Source organism: Drosophila navojoa, chromosome 3 (assembly GCF_054131105.1).
Source record: "Drosophila navojoa isolate 15081-1374.11 chromosome 3, UAZ_NAV_1.0, whole genome shotgun sequence".
NCBI classification, from domain to species: domain Eukaryota; kingdom Metazoa; phylum Arthropoda; class Insecta; order Diptera; family Drosophilidae; genus Drosophila; species Drosophila navojoa.
Window position 1 is genome coordinate 20,590,982 of NC_142891.1, and position 18,146 is coordinate 20,609,127.

Sequence of the window (18,146 nt, forward strand, 5' to 3'; positions counted from 1 at the left end):
TCAATGAAAATGATTTAAATATAAAAAATATAACAAAGTTTCGTTTCAATAAAAATTTTATGTACAATATTTTTCACTATTTCTTTTCTTATTTTTTGAGTGGCTTCAGGGAGTGAACCGTTGAAGACCAGAGCTTTGCTAACTTTTATACCAAAAAGAAACATGTTCAAAGATATTAGTGAAAATTAAAAGTGTAATCGTGGAATGAAACGTACAGAAGTGGAAAAGACCCAGCCAGCACCGAAAGCGAAGAGAATCAAGCGCGATGCGCAACGCGGCTATTGGGCATCCAAAACAGAGTTCGTGCTCACTCTCATCGGCTATGCCATTGGCATTGGCAATGTCTGGCGATTTCCCTACCTCTGTTACCGCAGCGGCGGAGGTAAGCTCCCTACAAATCCCCAAATGGATATATGCATACGTCAATGGGCGTATGGTATGATGCGCTCAAATTTTGTATACTCATACCCATTGATTATTTATGTTAAGGGGTTGTATGCCAGTCGGATTGAGAGGCATCTTCTTTATCTGTGTAGAAATACTGTTTTTCATAAGTGGTATCTCATCGTCAACCGCCAGTTCACTCTCCAGCAATTGATGATGAGTGACTGAGCATTTCAATGAGTCTTCATTGCTCGATTCACTCAGTTGTGGCTCGCGCGCTGCCTCTGTGCTAAAGCTAAAAATAGCGCATGCTCTGACGTCATGCACACTCACTCACGCACACGCTGCACAGTCTTTGTGAGTGTGTGTGTGTGTGTGTTTACAGCGAGTGCAGTGTCTATATTAAGCTCCACAGCAATTGCTGTAGCTTTCGAGTGAAAGCTGAGGTAGCTTTTGTTGCTGTTTTGTCGGCGGCCAGCGGAGGCCTTCGATAGCTCAGTTGGTAGAGCGATGGACTGTAGAGTTTTCGAGGTTGATGAATAAAACAAGGCTGAAATCTATACCTAAACAATACATCTTTGGTCTAGATAACGCAATCTTAATCTTATTACCATCAGTTTGTGGAATCGATATGTTGAAATCCATAGGTCGCTGGTTCAAATCCGGCTCGAAGGATCTTAACTTTTTGGGCTTTTTATTTATTTTTTTTTTTTTAATTTTAGTTTGTTAAATTTTTATTTAATTCACAATGAACTGTAGTAACAATTTCTGTCTTAAAGCAATAATATGTTGACGTCTGATTCGATTTCAGTCTTTCTTGCCACACTCACGCTCTCTCTCTCTATCTCTACCTCGTATTTCGGTATTATTTTATTCTCAGAATAACTTTTCAGAAATAACTTTTCATTTATTCCAGGCGCATTTCTCGTGCCATACATGTTGATGGTGATTCTATGCGGCATTCCTTTATTTTATATGGAAGTGCTGATCGGTCAATTCTCAAGCACCGGCTGTACCAGTATGTTTCGTCTGGCTCCTCTACTGAAGGGCACTGGCATCTGTATGATGATTGTGAATATGTATTGTGTATGCTACTATTCTGTTATCATCTCGTATCCCATACGCATGTTATACTATAGCTGTTGGAAGACAGTGCCCTGGATAAACTGTGAACAGTCGTGGAACTCGAAAAACTGTACAAAGATTGAGGGCGTAAGAGCACGAACGATTCTGGTTCTAATTTATTTTAATTTCATTTATTATTTATTTTTCTTTCATTTCAACAATATAGATGAATAGTACTGCTGAGAACTTCGTTACGCCAGCCGATGAGTTCTTTCAGTAGGTGAATCTGGGCTTTGTCTCTATAGAGGATATCTTCATTTTCATCTTCATTTCAGTCTGGAAGTCTTGCGCATCTCGAGCAGCATTGCTGAACTTGGAACCATAGTGTGGGAGCAGTTGATTTGCTTACTCATCACATGGATCATAGTGTTCGCATGTGTGGTGCGAGGCATAAAATCGGTACGTTATCGATAACTTATCGACACAGTGACACAAACATACATCTAATAACATTGTTGCAACGAGCAGGTGGGCAAGGTGGCTTACTTTACAGCACCGTTTCCCTATATACTGCTGACTATATTGTTCGTTCGTGGCGTCACCTTGCCTGGCGCCGCGACTGGCATCAAGTTCTTTTTCTATCCGGAATGGCATCGCCTGCTCGACTTGCGCGTCTGGTCGGATGCGGCCATACAAATGTTTTTCGGCCTCGGTCCTGGCTGGGGCGGCATCATCAATATGGCCAGCTTCAATCGCTTCCACAACAATGCCAAATTCGATTCCATTTTGGTCGTAATGATCAATGTCTTCACAAGCATTTACGCCGGCGTCGTGGTCTTTTCCGTGTTGGGCTTTTTATCGAGTGAGTTGGAGGTGTATACCTACATACATATGTGTGTATATATTACTGTCTAGGCTCATGTTTGCTTATTGCTAGAAATGTCGGGTAAATCTGTGAAAACGGTGGCTACCTCTGGCGCTGGACTGGCCTTTGTCACATATCCCGAAGCAATTGCCAAGATGCCCATTCCGCAACTTTGGGCTTGTCTGTTCTTCTTAATGCTCTTCCTCCTAGGCATTGATAGTGTGGTGAGTAGAGGTCAATAAATCTAATTGTGCAAATTTGCTCTATTTATATTCCTTCAACTCGAGCTTGGCTTGACTCGCTGAAAATTATATACGAATTTCTAGCCATGATTCCTAGATGTGTAGAGAAATACTATATTCAAGGAATATTTTATCCTACATTAAGCTCGATCAACTAATTTTTCTATTCACTTCCACTTTAGTTTGTTCAACTGGAGGCCATCACAACATCGATTCTGGATGAAATCCAAGCGCTGCGTAAATACAAGGTAATGCTGACCACAGCCCTGTGCATCTTCTCCTTCGGCTGCTCGAGCATAATGTGCACCAATGTGAGTACTTGATGGAGTGGATGTAGAGTAATCAATGACGATTATTATTTGTAGGCCGGCATGTACATATTGCAACTATTCGATTGGTATTCATCGGCTTTGTCGATTATTGTCATTTGCTTGGTGGAGATTTTTATGATTATGTACATCTATGGAATCAATAATTTCTTAACAGACGTCGAGTTCATGCTGGGTAAGCGGCCGAATCTCTTCTGGAAGATTACTTGGAAGTATATAACGCCTATAGTATTAATCGTAAGACCTCTGTTACATAGCTCAGTTTAACACAATAATTATATATCTATAAATTTTTTGATATTTTTAGTTTATTCTGCTGACGAGTATTATATTTTTAAGAGAAATCACGTACAACGGAATTAAGTATCCAAGGTGGGCCGTTGCGCTGGGCTGGCTCAGTTTTGTGTCCTCGATCATATGGATACCGCTGTACGTATTCTATATTATGATCATCAAGCGCAACACGTTGTGCAGTAGCCTAAAACGGCGAATGAGGCCACTGGACTGGACCCCAGCTGATCCGGTAGATCGTGAGGAGTACGAAGCCTTCAGACGGCAACGGAGAGCACCTAAATTTATGACAGAGTCAGAGGCAGAAGGCCCGGCAACAGCTGACAAGTAACAAATCTGTAATATTATTTGTATTTGTATATGCTATAAAGTGTGGTTAAAGAGATTCAAAATTCAAACGTCTTTTTATTACATTGCGAACAAGATTAACAAATGCTTTCAGCTGCAGAATTCACATCAATGCACCTCCTCGGTCACCTCATAGAGCTGATGTGTAATGTCGGCATTGCCCACAACTTCCTCGTATTGCTGGCGATCCTCCATTTCAATGGGATACCAATCGTTGGGTCGACAGGCGCGCCTGAATCGATTGCAAAAGCTGCCCGTGTTTTGGAACATTATCAGGACGCCATAGCCGGGAATGAAGAGCACTGACAGCAACACCACAATCAGGCTCACGGTTACCATAATATCAGAGCTAAATGCATGCTCAAACGAGGAGATAAATATGCCCATGACCTGGGAAAGAAATTAACAGATTATACAAAAATCTTCATTGAATAACTCTCAATTACTAACCAAGGCAAAGAGTAGAAATAGGGGCGCTATAAAGCGCAGTATGAATATCTTCCACGAAGCAAACGGCTCTCCCAGCATGAACTCGATGTCGCGCTGGAAACGCTCACGCCCATAAACCCAAAGAATGGCCAGTAGTAAAATCAAGTGCATCAGGCTGTGAGTCATAATAGCATCCAACGACAATGCCGAAAAGTACTCAGCGCCATTCTATTATAAAGGAGAGAGAATGAGATGGATATATATAAGATCGAAATTAAAAATAAAATATAATATAATAAAAATGTATGAAGGAATTGAATATATTATTGAATACAAAATAATATATTATGTAAAGAAAAAGCTGGTTCTTAAATAACACCAAATTTAAGTTCAACTCTTCGATACTTACAGTAGTGCAAAAGAACAGGGATGCGAGTGACAAACAGCCTAATGTGCCAAAGATAACTTCCTGTTTGCGGTGTCGCAGCATCTCAAATTCATCGAACAGGCTCGTAAATACAGAGAACAGTTGTGTGATCTGTTAGGGGTGAAAAAATTATATATGAAACTAGTACACTGTAAAAAGAAAACTCCTATATATATTTAAAATTAATAGTTTCCCATTCCATTCAATCTATATTTATTCATATAGACTATGGGGTGTGTTTTACACATACTAATCATAATAGTGTAGATCATCATTTATAATAGATTTAAGAAATTTCTACCCACCATCACAATTAATGAGCCCATCAGCAACATGGTGTAGTAGAGTATTGTCCAAAAGTTGGGAAATTCCATTGTGGACAGGATACTGGCAGTCGATAAGAACAATGCCCAATTCGCCTCCACAAATGAGTTGAAAGTATCGGCATTAAGAGCTAATGGCATTTCATGTAATTATTCAAAAGAAATAAGTAATAGTGATAATAATAGCTATACTAATGAGTAATACTAATGCTAATAATGATATAAGTACACACTAAACTAAGAACGATAGTAATAATAATACTAATACTTGGATGAGTGCGAGGATTTCTTTGGGGAAAGTTGTTATATTAGTGATAATACTTATACTAATACTATAATACTTAATAATAACTAAAAGGATAATAGTTCAACAATACTCACTTTGGAAATAGTGTTTTAGCATAAAGGTGACCATGCCAAACAGTATATATACGAGTGTCTGGCCGAAGGCGATGATCCAGCTGTAGTTCATGATGTTCGTCTTGAAATTGTTGTAGCTAGACAAAGCTATGATGGTGCCCCAGCCAGATCCGAAGGCTTGCAGTACTACAACTGACATGCAGAGACCGCCCTCGAACATATGCTCGAAATGCGGTTTCATATAGTGGACAATACCATCCAAGGCGCCCGGTAGAAAGAGGAATCGTGTCATACATATCAGCAACAAGACCAAAGTGAAGATCACCATATAACGAATCAATTTGCCAAACTGGGAAATCAAAGGGTCATTTAAATAGTCCCAGAATCATCATCTAATAATTACCTTAGCAGTTTCGGAAAATTTGTAGAAAATGAATGTTATTATGGCCCAAACGGCAATCGAGTAGCCCACGATGTGCCAGGACAAACTAGAATTTGCGGGCATATGATAGGATTCTACATCACGGTATCCCTCATAATGATTTCTATTGGATGGTTAAGATTGGCATTAAGAATAGTTCAAACCGCTGTTGCAAAACTTACTGAAAGAAAATCGTGGATGGCACATGTATCAAAGTAAATGCATATGAATCATTGTAATTATCATTATCCGAGGACAGAAGTGTCTCCACAGCTTTTTGCGTCATGTTACAGACCTTAAATACAAGTTCAGACTTGAGCACAAATTTGATTAGGCGTTTAAAATCTTTTTCATATTTACAGTTGTTATATTTCTGTCGGGCACAAAGTTTTCACAGCTCCAAGGCAAAGCAGGGCGCAGAGAGTGCACTATGAATATCAATGGCACTATAGCAAAGATGCTGTAGTATAATAGACTTGCCAAACTTAATATCAAACTCATGTAACCCATTCCTAAAACACAAATATATTTATATGAAAATCCAACTCAAAGATGTGCTTATATTACCTTTGAAAAAGGGCGAGACTCGAAAGGAGGAGATGAAGCCGCTGCTGGAGAATTGTCCCATAAACGAGTGTATGACCATAATGGGCACCAGATATAGAGCCATATAGATGTAGTAGGGTAACATGCCAAACACTAAAAACAAAATGAAAACATAAAATGTGACAACGGGTTTTCCCTAAGCTGAGTTCTTTTAGTAATCTAAACTTTTTGCAAAATGCTTGCGTGAGCAACTTTATGATATAGTAAATATATGCTTATAAGGTCAATTCCCCATCTTTCAAGGATATAGTTTCTATCCTATAATCTGCTCTAGAAATAATTCTTAAAAAATAAAATTAATTTATTAAAAAGAAATGCTCATGTTAAAGAATTAAAAATTCGGACTAACCGGAACAGACGCTTGCAAACCCAACATTTAATACAGATCAAGCTCATATGTACATATATTTGGACATACATATATGTGTATAAAAGCATTCATAAACATAGATTAGCATAGAATACGTTTCAGCATGTGTCATCAGTAAATTACCATAAATTATCAGCTATCATATTTCTTTCCATTGAAAATATTTATTCAGCCAAGGCCCTTTTTATCTAAGCTATATACATTATATTTATTTTATATAAGTGCGAACTAAACTATTGTAAATGCATTCATTTCATATGAACGCCCCTTAATTGAAATATGTATAAATATCCAATAATATATGCTAATTGAGTTTTGATTATGATAGCCATTTGATCTATTGGGATTCTAATTAAATTACTCTGTCATATATATGTATAGGTATTTTCAACCAATTTCTTATGAATCTTCACAACATGAGTGTAAGCGTCTCTCGCCTTGACTTTGTACCCATCAAATTCTCATAAGCAAGCTGATTACGACCCAGAACTTAATAGAAATATTTGTCATAGATAAGAATGAAATTTTCTTGAAACCTGTTTAATTCTTGTCTGAGAATAGCTTGTTTCTGTTAATTACTAATTATCAATAAATAAATGAGCTCAAAGAGTTAAAAAACTATAAACTGAAAGCAAATTTTTGTATTCCCTGGATTATGTACATAGAATTTCTAGATCTCACCTCATGGCATGTCGAATTGATAAGCTTATCAATATCAGTCTCAACAATTTCAATTGCATTTTTCAATTCATTTCAAACTCACACACACACACACACATACTTACAGCCCATGTCAAAATAGAACCAATACGAAATAACAAATAGATCCAATTTAAGCGCCAGGCCGAAGCAGGCGTAAATGAAATCCGTTGGCTTTTCCCATTTGCCACGATTCGGATCTGGTTTGAATGGCTTGCGGCCGCTCTCGTAGGACGTTTCATACACCATTTTATTGGCAGCAGCTGATAGCAGTTATCGTCGAATATATTTATGTATGTATATATATATTTATATATGTATATGACTGCACCGAATATAAATTGGCTTTATATAGAAATTGAATCACAGCCTCCAATGCATCTCGTATACTACATAAACATAAAAAGAAAACAAACAAAAAAGAAATACAACAAAATGTGTGTTTAAACAAAATGCGATTAACACACGACGCAATGTCGCTGTGAATTTTAATTAATTTCGTCTATTTCGTTGTCGCTGTTATTTATTCTTGGTTTTTACGTTTATTATTATTATTATTATTTTTATTTTTGTTTTTGGTTGGTTTTTCGCGCGCCCGCTTACTTTAAATTGACGTTCTAATTAGAAGAGACGATGCCGGCAGACTGAATGTGAGGCCTGCGAGAGCATCCGTAGCATCCATCTATGCATTGGATAGATATTTTTTTCATTTTTCATTATCAACGCTGGCCGCTGTCTGTATAAATACAGCAACAGTTTGCCAAGTTCTCAACGGCAGCAGCAGCTGACACGTAATACATAGTACATTGAGAGAAATCCAAATGGGCTGAGTAGAACATTTGATATTTGTATTGAAAACACATCGCGGCGACCGCAGCACATGACATTGCATTGATTAGAAATACGTAGGAGATTTCAATATTTATAATATAAATATATATAAATCTATATATTTGTGTGTGTATGCAATCATATACATACATAAAATCAGTTCGTGAATTTTCATACATTTCTCAGCAAATAAGTTTTCTGAAAGAAATATATGCATATATACCGAAATATTTCAAAATAAACTTTTTGCTCAATTTCAAAATCTTAGCCATTAAAAATAAACAAGTATGAAAAAAAAAAAAGCGTAAACACACTCAAAATTTTTCAGTTGTTTATTTTCAAGCTGAATTTGAATTGCAGTGTAAAAAGGCAACAGCCGTCTCTTCTCCATTTTTGAATTTCATTTTTTTAATTATTTTTTTCCTGTAAAGCCGATCATGTGCTTTATTTATTACTAATCTGGCGAAACAATCGCATATTGCATTTACATAGAAATATTAATATATACATATAATACATATATACATACATATACGCATATGAATATTTATTAATGAGTGCCAAACAGACAAACCTATTTGTGCAATGCCAAAAAGTATGCAAGCAACGTATGTAAATTACATAAGTTGAGCTTGGAAATAAGGAAGAGTTGATACCATAGAGTCTCAACATCTGGATACTATTTACGAGTTTTTCAGTAACTTTCGAATATAAAAAAAGTTAATATAATAATATAAGTTCTCTGAAAAATTTGTACTAAAACAGTTCCAGCATATAATACATAATGTGAAGGATGTTTAGGATATGCGGATGAATCCATTCCTAAACCAGGCTCAAACCTATCTATAACTATCGACAAAACCTTTTTTTTAAACTAAATTAAATTTCAAAATAAGAAAAAGCCTTCATTTAAAATTGTTTAAAAGCTCTTTGCTGTTTTATTCATACAGATATATGTATGTATATCTAACATATATATGCAACTACAAATATCACCAGTTTATTGTTCTCTATAACTAGATTTGGGAAATATCAGTACATTCAATAGAAACGAAATAACTTGCGCTCATCTAAAATATTTCAGCTGTTCAATGCACGCAATTAGGTTCAGTTCGACCTGAGTAGCAGGTCCATCGCTTAAGTACAATATCAAAATAAAAAGTACCAAAATTATGAGTAAGTTAGGCACTATGCAGTTCTGCTAGGCGACGTTGCCATTATCAATGACAAGCATTTCGGAGGTGCCCATAATCTCCTCATAGAACCGGCGATTGTCCGCGTTCACCGGATGCCAATCGTGGGGAGAGAAGCATTGCCGCATCCGTTTGCGCCAGTTGCCATTGGTCTGGCAGATTCGATAGACCATGTAGCCCAGGGCAACCAGATATATCAGACTCTGACTGACCCATATCAAGGTGTCCTCGACACCGTTCACCGACATCATATAGATAGTCTGCCACTGAAAATACCAATAAATTGGAGCTCAATCGAATATCAGACTAAATATATGTATATGGAGCATACCAAGGCGACTCCGAGGAAAAAGGGCACCACGAATCGTATGCAAGTTATCTTAAAATTTGAGATCGTTTTCCCCAGCATGAATTGGAGATCACATTGGAAGCGCACGCGTCCGTATATCCAAGTAGCCATGACTATTAACAAGGCGGAGATGATGATCTGTGTGAATACCGACATGTAGGACAAGGCGCTAACTTGGCTAAAGCCCAGCTAAAAGAAAGAGTTACGATGTTAGCTGGGGTGCATTTATAAAGTAGTCTAAAACCAACCCTGGTGCAGAAGTAGAGGGATATGAGCATCAGCCACAGAACCAGGAATATCGTAATGGTCCTCTTTCTGGGTCGCAGCTGCTCGAACTCATCGAAGATGGCAGTCAAAACCGACATCATTTGAATGATCTGCAATGGGGAAGAAGACATAGATGTAGATGATATAGATGTTGACTTAGATATTTATATTACCAATGCACTCAGCTCGGCTAGAAAGATGATGGTAAAGAACAGAAAAGACCAGAGTCGCGGCACTGTGGTAAAACTTCCCAGGAGATAAGCATGGGCCAGATAAAGGAACTGTATCGTATGCTTCTTCTCCACATGCCACATGGCCACATGCACTAGAAGAGAAAATTAAATATGTGCACATATTATATATATACTAGAATTCTATAGGGTCTTGAACTCACGTTCAAAATGATCGTTGGCCACATGCCCGCAGATCAAGGCCATCATCGTGACGAGCACATGGGTGATGCACACCCAAATGCTGAGGCGTTCGGAATCGCTGCGAAAGCTATTGTAGCTGCCGAGCGTTATGATGCTGCCCCAGCCAGGACCCAGCACCATGCTCGCCTGCAATATGGCCGTGCCCAGTCCGGCCTGAATGGCACTCCAGCTGGGCACTGTGGGGTGCAGATACTCAAGGAATGACTCCCAGTTAACCTGCTCGTGGATCACCAGGTAAGCGAAGACGGCCACAAAGAAGCTGAACATCACAACCCCAGCACAGCGCAGTGTTTTGCCAATCTGCAAGTTAAGATTAAAGATGAGCTCTGCCCATATGAAATACTATTCTCTGCTTCTACCAATGAGACGTTGCTCAGCAGCAGCACGAGCACAATGCACCAGATGCCCATAATGGCGAGCACCATGGGCCAAGATATGGTCCAAGAGCTGGAATCTGATGTGATCGAACCTATCACAGAGCTGAAAAAAAGAAATTCTTAATATTTATTATATATTATTATGTACAATTATAGAACTTACTGAAAGAATTCCACAATGGCGTGTGGCTTTTGTATCAGCGCCTGTGAATATATAGAAAGTATGATTAGCAATATATATGATGTTATCTCCATTTGTTAAATTAGAGTTTGTTTTAGTCTTTTTTTGAAGCCTGCAATATTTATCAAGAACTTTTGGCAGAGGAGTCCGTTAAGGCAGCTTTAACAAACATTTATCACATATGACAGTGGCTTTGAATTCACTTACTGACCAAAATCCAATTGTATTACAAAGATGTGCCTTAATTTATTTTCTTTCCCAATTGTCAGTCATTACCCATAACACACAGTTCTATCTATTGCTTATGTGCTTAGATGACTTACATCCTCATTATATTCACTGTGCGTGGAGCACTCGGCTGTGTTCCACGTATTGTTGCAGCTCATCCAGGGCAGAACTTTACGGAACGAATTGACGGCATAGATGAATGGCACAGCTGCATTGATGCTATAGTAAGTGAGTGTGCCCAGATTAAGCAGTAAAATGGAATAACCAATGCCTGAAGTTAGATTCAGAATGAGTCAAACAAACATATATGGAAAACCCTTTTTAATCAACAGACTTACCCTTGAATATGGGCGACACACGAAATGCCGAAATGGCGCCCGATGTGGAAAATTGTCCCAAAAAAGTTTGTATTAGAAATATGGGCAGTGAATAAAAACAAATTGACAACAGGTAAGCACTTAGATAGTATTCTGAAAGATATAGACAAACAGTAAGGTTAGACTATCAGACCATAATATAAACTATTATATAGAATATAAGTCTATATTTCAAATAAACAAGGATGAGTCACAATGCTGAGTAGAAGGCGCAAGCCGAGGCTGTAGATAAAAACAGACTTAAATAATATTACTCATACGCCCCGCTGTGCACAGTGAAAATCTGTTTTTAAGTGCATTACAACGCCGACAATTATAGTGGTAACTAATTTATTTAAAATATATACAAATAAAAACAATTGAAATAGAAAGAAAGAAATCTAAAAGCAAGCACAATCATATATTAAGCATACGTCATGTTGCTCATACTATTTGCAAAGAATTTGTTCGCCAGCATCAAGAGTCATAATTAACATTTGTATTTGAGCACAAATAGTAAATGTAAATTCCGGCTCTTGATTTAGTTAACGAACAGCTAAATTGCACATAAACTTTTGATGTATAATTTATTAGATTTATGTCCAATTTTATATGTTATTATTAGTCATGAAAATAAATGTGAGAATATTAATTCAATAGAAGTTAATAACTTAATGGCGATTTTCATAGACTTTAGCTTTTACAATACATAAGACAATAATTGCAATCCGTTTTATTAATCGCGAATTTTTTACTAGCAGCAAAAAGATTTTTTTCTATGTGTATATAAATAAATAAGTATTATTATTAATTAAATTTATTTTTGTTTTCATGCCTGACTTCTACTGATAACCTCTTCAGCAAAATTTAATTGAATTCCGCTGATAAGCGTATGTTAAGCAGAAACTGTCAATAAACTGAGACCAGAAACGTGAAGGTCAGGCTAATAATAGACTAATTGAACTAGATCTATACTTACTCCAACCACCGAAATACAGACCCCAGACCGGGGCATCCGAGAAGACCATAGTGCTGAAGGCGTAACTTGAGCTGGCAAAGTAGAAATCAGCCGATTTGGCCCAACGACCGCGCAGATTGTCGGGTCGAAAGGGTCGCTCCATGGTGTCATAGGAGCTGGTGTTCCGTATGGCCAGGCTTTGCACCTGACGGGCGCGAAAAACGCGACGCGCCGGCGATGCACCTCTGCCACTTTCATTTGCATTCCCAATCCCGTTTCCATTTCCATTGGCAACTGTTGTTGTTGTTGTTGTTGCACTTGCAATGCCATTTCCAACGGATGCATTGTCACAGTCGGCCAGCAGCATGCATTGGTTCAGCTGCTGCATGGCATCGCCGCAGATGCCCTTCATGCTGCTCGCAAGCTAATCAGCCACCTTGGCAGCGGCTACGTCATTGGCAATTGTCAATTGGCTATTGGCAATCGGCTGTATTTTTTTTTTTATATTTTTTTTTTATTGAAGTGCTGCCTGGCACTATAAAAACTGATTCGATTGCACTTGGTTCTTGTTAATGTATTTTATGTTTCAAGTTCATTTCGTTTCGTCACTGCAAACACTTTTCATTATATTGTTCGCTTTTTATTCGGCACCCAGTGACCCACTTAACGGCTTTTGGGTCAGCAAAAAATGTTGTACTCTGCCCGGCTAATAAATTTATTTTATGAGAATTTCTGCTTTTAAGATTCTGAAAAGTAACTGCCGTCGCTGTCGCGAGCTAATTGAATGAAGCGCGTTTATTTTCGTATCGCCAGCTCCCCTCGCACGATGATCTCTTGCTTAATTTGCCAGCACTGTAAACACCCAAACGATTGCGATGCTCGAAGGCAAATGATGCGATTTGTAGTTGCGGTTCCTCCTGCCGCCACTAAGTCAAGCTAAATAATTCGAATGAAAAAAAAAAAGTGGGTTTAATTAAATATAAACATATGTGCATGTGTGTGTGTGCGTATACAATGAGCACAGTGTGCTAAAGTCCACTGATATACAGTGAGCTGTGAAATGTCAGATGTAAAAATAACATTAATACGCAATTTCAGTAAATTTTGATAATTACAAACCAAAATTTTTAATGAGACAAATACAATACATAATGATTATTAAATGGCAATCAATCAAAAATGATGTTGAGCCCACTGTGCAATGACATTGCTTGACTGTTGTTGCTGCACTCGCTTTCAGTGTTTCCTCAACAATGTGTATGCGTGTATGTACATATATGTATATATGTGCATATGTATGAGTAATAGTGACAAAAACGCAGCTACGCACACACACAGAGACACACGCACACATCTATATACAGTCATGCATACGTAAATGTGCACAATAAACGTAAATACTCTATGGCATCTCAATCATTGTACATTGTTTGTATCAACAAAGAATGAAAATTCTATTCAAAAGGAAAAACGGAGAAGACTGCAAATCAATTTAGACACAACAAAACAAATAGCGCGTATTTGAAATAATCTGTTGGCAATCACGGGGGCAATGGACGCCAGAGGGCAGCGTGCCAGCTGATTATAGTTGCACTCTGCACTCTCCCTTTCGCTCTTGCATGCGCTGAGCACACTTGACATTCGCTGCTCGCACATGAAATTCGCTATGCAAGAGAGAACGAAATGAATAGCGCAGCGCTCGTTACGCTCAGCTGAAATGCTTTTTTCAACAAGTTAATTTTGTAGCAACAAATACTAGCAGGCAAATGAGCAAGCATACGCCGTGTAATACGTGGGCGAGAGTGGGATAGCGTGTAAAATGAGCAAGCAATGTGTGGTGAATGCATGGGAAGAGAGCGCGTGAGAGGGAGAGCGGCAGATGTAAATATTTTTGTTTTTGTTTGGCTTCTATTTTGGTGGTTGTTTTCGGATCGCTCATTCATTCGCTCACACATATCAGCTGTTTTTTGTTTTGAATGGCAATAAAGCATGTGTGCTCATGGGCGTGCATTGGGCAGGTATGGGGCAGCCACACACACGATGACGTCAATGAGCATAAGCTGATTGAATATATCATATTATTGAACAAACGTTAGAGTTGTATTTGCGTAAACACAAATCGTGAGCATGTGCAAATTAGCAAAAGCCAAATGAAATTGTATGGCTTTAACAAACAAAACAAATCGAAAATCGAAACATTGAAATTTTCCAAATGCGCAGACAACAAAGAAATAATGGCCAAGAATGTGAGCAAATATGTACTCAAGTGTGTATAAAAATAATGTCTATGGTATAATATGCATCAAGAGCCATCAAGTAGCTGTCGCAGAGTTGTTTGCCAAGCCTTAGACTATTAAGATTATCATTATATTGTCTCCCGGCTATTATTATCACAGTGCAATGCAATCGCTTCTAATCAAGTGTCACACTTTCACACACACAACAACAACAGCAATCTGTGCACTTTACTGTTATTGCATTTGCTGGCCGGCAACAATTTGCACTATTCGCGAACCGTTCGCATCCCCTTTCATGCCCATCAGCAGCGTGAATCTGCCAAATCGATTGACGTTCCCAATTGACGCCGTTTCCCGACTTTCGTTTGCGACAAGCGTTGCCAGCGCGTCTTTGCCGACGACTAACGGCCGGCCGACTCGCCAGGCCACACCGGGCCCAGAGTCAACGCGATTTGGCCCAACAGCCAGAGAGTCGCCGTCGAACGAATCCAAATACCGAATCCGATTCCAACTTCGAGTCATTTCACCAGCCACGAACACTGGTTGCTCTTATCTCTATCGATGTCTGTTGTTTATTTGTTTCCTTCTTTCTTTTTGCCATGCATGTGATTTTGTTTTCTCTCTTTCCTGCAGAGACATTGCAATGGACGTAAGAGCGAAACATATCGTATATGAATACCCTGTATATTGTATATAATAAGAAATATGAAAACATTATATTTAGTTATCAACTTTAGCTAAAGCTTCATAATATATAACTAAAAATTCTAAACAAAAAAATACTATCTAAGACTAGAATCAGTTCAATGAACTTAAAACAAAATAAAATACGAAATATAAATAAAGTATACTTAATTTGCATAAGTGAAGTATACGTGCGTAAATCAAATAAGGAAACTAAGAAAGAAAATACATATATATACAGATATAGTAAGTTTTTTGCAAATAGTTTTGCCAAGCTGAAGCTCACACCTCATCGCTACTTGCCATAAGCCAACCAGAAAGTGCAACAGCGAATTCGTTTAAGCCAACGTTTGAACTGCAGATCACTTAGCTAGCAAAAAGTCAGCAGGAAATTTTCTAACCATTTTCAGGCACTCTACCCCAATAAGGTGAGATGCAGTTTTGTGGCTGCTGACGATCGCATTTGCCACACTCGATGATTGTGCCAACAACACGATTGACTCTTGGCCGGGGGGCCACTGCAATAAATCAATGCAGTGGCGCATTTTTCAATCGCCTTCGTCGTGCCGCCCCAAACCCGGCCATTGAGCGGCAGCCAAATGCGGCAAACAACAGCGAAAACAAACGCGAAACTTTGTACACCCAGTCACTATATACATATATAAATATATATGTATGCATATATTCAAGCTCCGGATCTACTTTCAGGCAAATCACGCGTCATTCACAAGAGCGTCGAGTGTTCACAGCAAACAGTTCAAATTTAATGCGAATACTTGTTCTGGCAAGGCGTTTGAGAATAGTGAAAAGGGGGGCAGTGGGAACGAGGGGACGAATCGTTGGGGTTTTAGACATTGCGGTTGCAATTACAGTGTGTACTGCAAATAAGCAACACGCCCATGCACATAAACACTGTACGCCTGAACTTGGCTATTGACTTGGCCATAACTGCGGGGTTTTTCACAAAATTTCACGATGTGATGTGGATATAAAGATCTGTATGTATGTGCGTATGTGTATATAGGAAGAATTTGAAAATCTATTTATTGCACTGAAGAGTTCAATGTGCACTTGAATTTTGAAATTCCATTAAACCTTTTGCTAAATATCATTTATTTTATAAACTACATAGAAAACTTATTTTAGCAATTCACTTAATTTACAGTTAAATGCGACACGTTTTAAGCTCAGATAATTGCAACAGAACCGCTCGTTCGCGTAATTAAAGTCAAGACCTTTGGTCAAAACAGCTGACTAACTAAATTGAATGACTATACGAATTCCAAAACTAGAACCTCTAATCAAACCAATAAATGCAATCAATTTTGCACCAGTTCAGTTCAGCGTGCAAACGTTTTCTACAAACCTTGAGCGACTTTGTGGGTAATATTAATCATCCAATCATCTATATTATAGACACATATACAAGTTGTAAAAACGATTTTAAACTAAATAACCAGCGGAATTATACAACATATGAAGAAGTATGGATATCGGCCACCAAATGCCAATATTATCTATCCGTGCTTCAGTCTGAGATTACATATGCAAAAGCTCGTTTTGTTTGCAGATATCATAAACTAAAAACCTCAAGTCTTTTATACATATGAATTAATAAAATAAAAATAAAAATAAAAAGATAAGTTCAAAATAAAATAAAAATAACCGATTATTTAAACTTTTTTACATAGATTTATTGTCTAGGAAGAAAGTCGTTTTATGGTATTTGTTACGAAAATGGCTTTTGAATAAATAGAGCGAAATATAGTTGCGAGTGCGTTCGAAAGGTAGAATTTAGGTGGTCGGTGCGAGTACCCTGTTTATAAGCATACAAATATTTACAACATTTATCAAATTAGCATATTCAAGTCCAGTACAAGTTCCAGGCAGTGTGGCAAACATTCTCGGATTGGCGCTTAGAGGGTGCCGGGGGCGGGGGCAGCATTGATCGAGGCGACCGACTGAATGTGTCCAGACAGAGGAGCGGTGTGAACGGCGCCACGGGTCTGAGCGGTATAGACACCCTCGCGGGCAACGGCACCGACAACCACGGCGGGACCAGGACCGGCCACCAGAGCGGGGGCAGGACCAGCAATCACAGCGGAACCGTGGGCAGCCAGCACAGGACCGGGTGCGGCAAGCACGGTGGGTGCTGCTGGTGGCCAGGAGGCGACGGAGACGGCGGCGGGCCAGTTGGCAGCCGGAACACCCCAGGGTGAGGCCAGCACGGGATTCGAGACGGCGGTGTAGGAGAGACCATTACCAGCCAGCTGGGAGATCAACGGAATCACCGAAGACTGCACGCCCATGGACAGGGCCAGGGTGAAGACGACAGCGATGGCGAACTGCAGGCGAAACAATTATATTTGTCAGGCGAGTCCTCGAAAGGATTGCGATCCTTCCAATACTCACTTTCATTTTGCTAATTGTTTGCTTGGTTGCGCTCGGCTTGAACTCTTGTTCTGAACTGATCTCTTGGCAGAACCTGTGGCCAGTTTTATAGCAAAGCAAACCAGCTTCAGACCCCAACGGACCCAACAACAATGGTCAGCAAAAGTTCAGCCAAGTGAGAGTTCAACGACAACTACAACTCGGCCACAATATACATACATACATACATATTATATATTTTATATATATATCTTTTGCATACATGTGATTACAGCTAATGACATGCCATATGCAGGCGTTCACATGTTTCACACTCAATGCTCAAGAGTCGAGTTTGATCGATCATAGCCAAGCGATCTTGGCCATGTTCACAAATGCACTGCAGCCAAGCGAGACCCAACCCACTTTTCAGCTGCAGTTCCGGCTAAACTATTTTCACTCGCGTCAGCATTTATTTATTATTATTTTTTTTTCAATATTTTTTCCCATAATTACTTAATT

The 18,146-nt window shown here is 38.8% G+C and overlaps 5 protein-coding genes and 1 non-coding gene across 9 annotated transcripts in view; 3 read left to right on the top strand and 3 right to left on the bottom strand.

Annotated features, from left to right (window-relative positions):
• The window catches only part of Hel25E (ATP-dependent RNA helicase 25E), a 113,678-nt gene that overhangs the window by 16,634 nt on the left and 78,898 nt on the right, over positions 1–18,146 (top strand). The gene's annotated exons all lie outside the window — the stretch shown is intronic.
• On the top strand, positions 24–3,568 carry Ntl (Neurotransmitter transporter-like). The gene is made up of 9 exons (XM_030384834.2): positions 24–382; positions 1,301–1,596; positions 1,676–1,725; positions 1,785–1,908; positions 1,978–2,311; positions 2,387–2,538; positions 2,739–2,867; positions 2,922–3,122; positions 3,193–3,568. Exons 1-9 carry the CDS (start codon positions 205–207, stop codon positions 3,505–3,507), a joined length of 1,779 nt encoding a protein of 592 aa, XP_030240694.1. The 5' UTR covers positions 24–204; the 3' UTR covers positions 3,508–3,568.
• Positions 869–1,059, top strand: TRNAY-GUA (transfer RNA tyrosine (anticodon GUA)). The gene is made up of 2 exons: positions 869–905; positions 1,024–1,059. It is a non-coding gene; the product is annotated as a tRNA-Tyr (tRNA).
• On the bottom strand, positions 3,562–7,914 carry LOC108658807 (sodium-dependent proline transporter). The gene is made up of 11 exons (XM_089257438.1): positions 7,763–7,914; positions 7,246–7,548; positions 6,052–6,183; positions 5,845–5,996; positions 5,667–5,779; positions 5,467–5,608; positions 5,085–5,412; positions 4,686–4,834; positions 4,363–4,491; positions 3,975–4,181; positions 3,562–3,914 (listed from the first exon to the last, which is right to left on the bottom strand). The coding sequence occupies exons 2-11, from the start codon at positions 7,406–7,408 to the stop codon at positions 3,633–3,635; spliced, it is 1,797 nt and encodes a 598-aa protein (XP_089113564.1). The 5' UTR covers positions 7,409–7,548; positions 7,763–7,914; the 3' UTR covers positions 3,562–3,632.
• On the bottom strand, positions 8,899–15,019 carry LOC115562764 (sodium- and chloride-dependent GABA transporter 1). Of its 4 annotated transcripts, none has more exons than XM_089257470.1 (11): positions 14,849–15,019; positions 12,355–13,269; positions 11,358–11,489; positions 11,115–11,290; positions 10,774–10,814; positions 10,593–10,713; positions 10,194–10,533; positions 9,973–10,124; positions 9,781–9,909; positions 9,515–9,721; positions 8,899–9,449 (listed from the first exon to the last, which is right to left on the bottom strand). In XM_089257470.1, the coding sequence occupies exons 2-11, from the start codon at positions 12,743–12,745 to the stop codon at positions 9,192–9,194; spliced, it is 1,947 nt and encodes a 648-aa protein (XP_089113596.1). In that variant the 5' UTR covers positions 12,746–13,269; positions 14,849–15,019; the 3' UTR covers positions 8,899–9,191. The 4 variants fall into 4 exon arrangements, with proteins under 4 accessions (XP_089113596.1, XP_030240691.1, XP_089113595.1 ...); XM_030384831.2 differs by having other exon boundaries at positions 12,355–13,029; positions 14,803–15,019; XM_089257469.1 differs by having other exon boundaries at positions 14,803–15,019.
• On the bottom strand, positions 16,924–17,818 carry LOC108658549 (adult cuticle protein 1). Its single transcript, XM_030384836.2, has 2 exons — positions 17,667–17,818; positions 16,924–17,599 (listed from the first exon to the last, which is right to left on the bottom strand). Exons 1-2 carry the CDS (start codon positions 17,670–17,672, stop codon positions 17,171–17,173), a joined length of 435 nt encoding a protein of 144 aa, XP_030240696.1. The 5' UTR covers positions 17,673–17,818; the 3' UTR covers positions 16,924–17,170.

Coding starts and splice junctions, on each gene's coding strand:
- Ntl (XM_030384834.2), top strand. CDS start 205: ATGAAACGTACAGAAGTGGAAAAGACCCAGCCAGCACCGAAAGCGAAG. Junction 2,312..2,386: donor CGTGTTGGGCTTTTTATCGA/GTGAGTTGGAGG, acceptor GCTTATTGCTAG/AAATGTCGGGTAAATCTGTG. Junction 3,123..3,192: donor TAACGCCTATAGTATTAATC/GTAAGACCTCTG, acceptor TGATATTTTTAG/TTTATTCTGCTGACGAGTAT.
- LOC108658807 (XM_089257438.1), bottom strand. CDS start 7,408: ATGGTGTATGAAACGTCCTACGAGAGCGGCCGCAAGCCATTCAAACCA. Junction 4,835..5,084: donor GCTAAAACACTATTTCCAAA/GTGAGTATTGTT, acceptor AAATGCCATTAG/CTCTTAATGCCGATACTTTC. Junction 4,182..4,362: donor CCCTGTTCTTTTGCACTACT/GTAAGTATCGAA, acceptor CCTTTATAATAG/AATGGCGCTGAGTACTTTTC.
- LOC115562764 (XM_089257470.1), bottom strand. CDS start 12,745: ATGAAGGGCATCTGCGGCGATGCCATGCAGCAGCTGAACCAATGCATG. Junction 10,125..10,193: donor GGCCAACGATCATTTTGAAC/GTGAGTTCAAGA, acceptor TTTCTCTTCTAG/TGCATGTGGCCATGTGGCAT. Junction 9,910..9,972: donor TAGCCGAGCTGAGTGCATTG/GTAATATAAATA, acceptor TCCCCATTGCAG/ATCATTCAAATGATGTCGGT.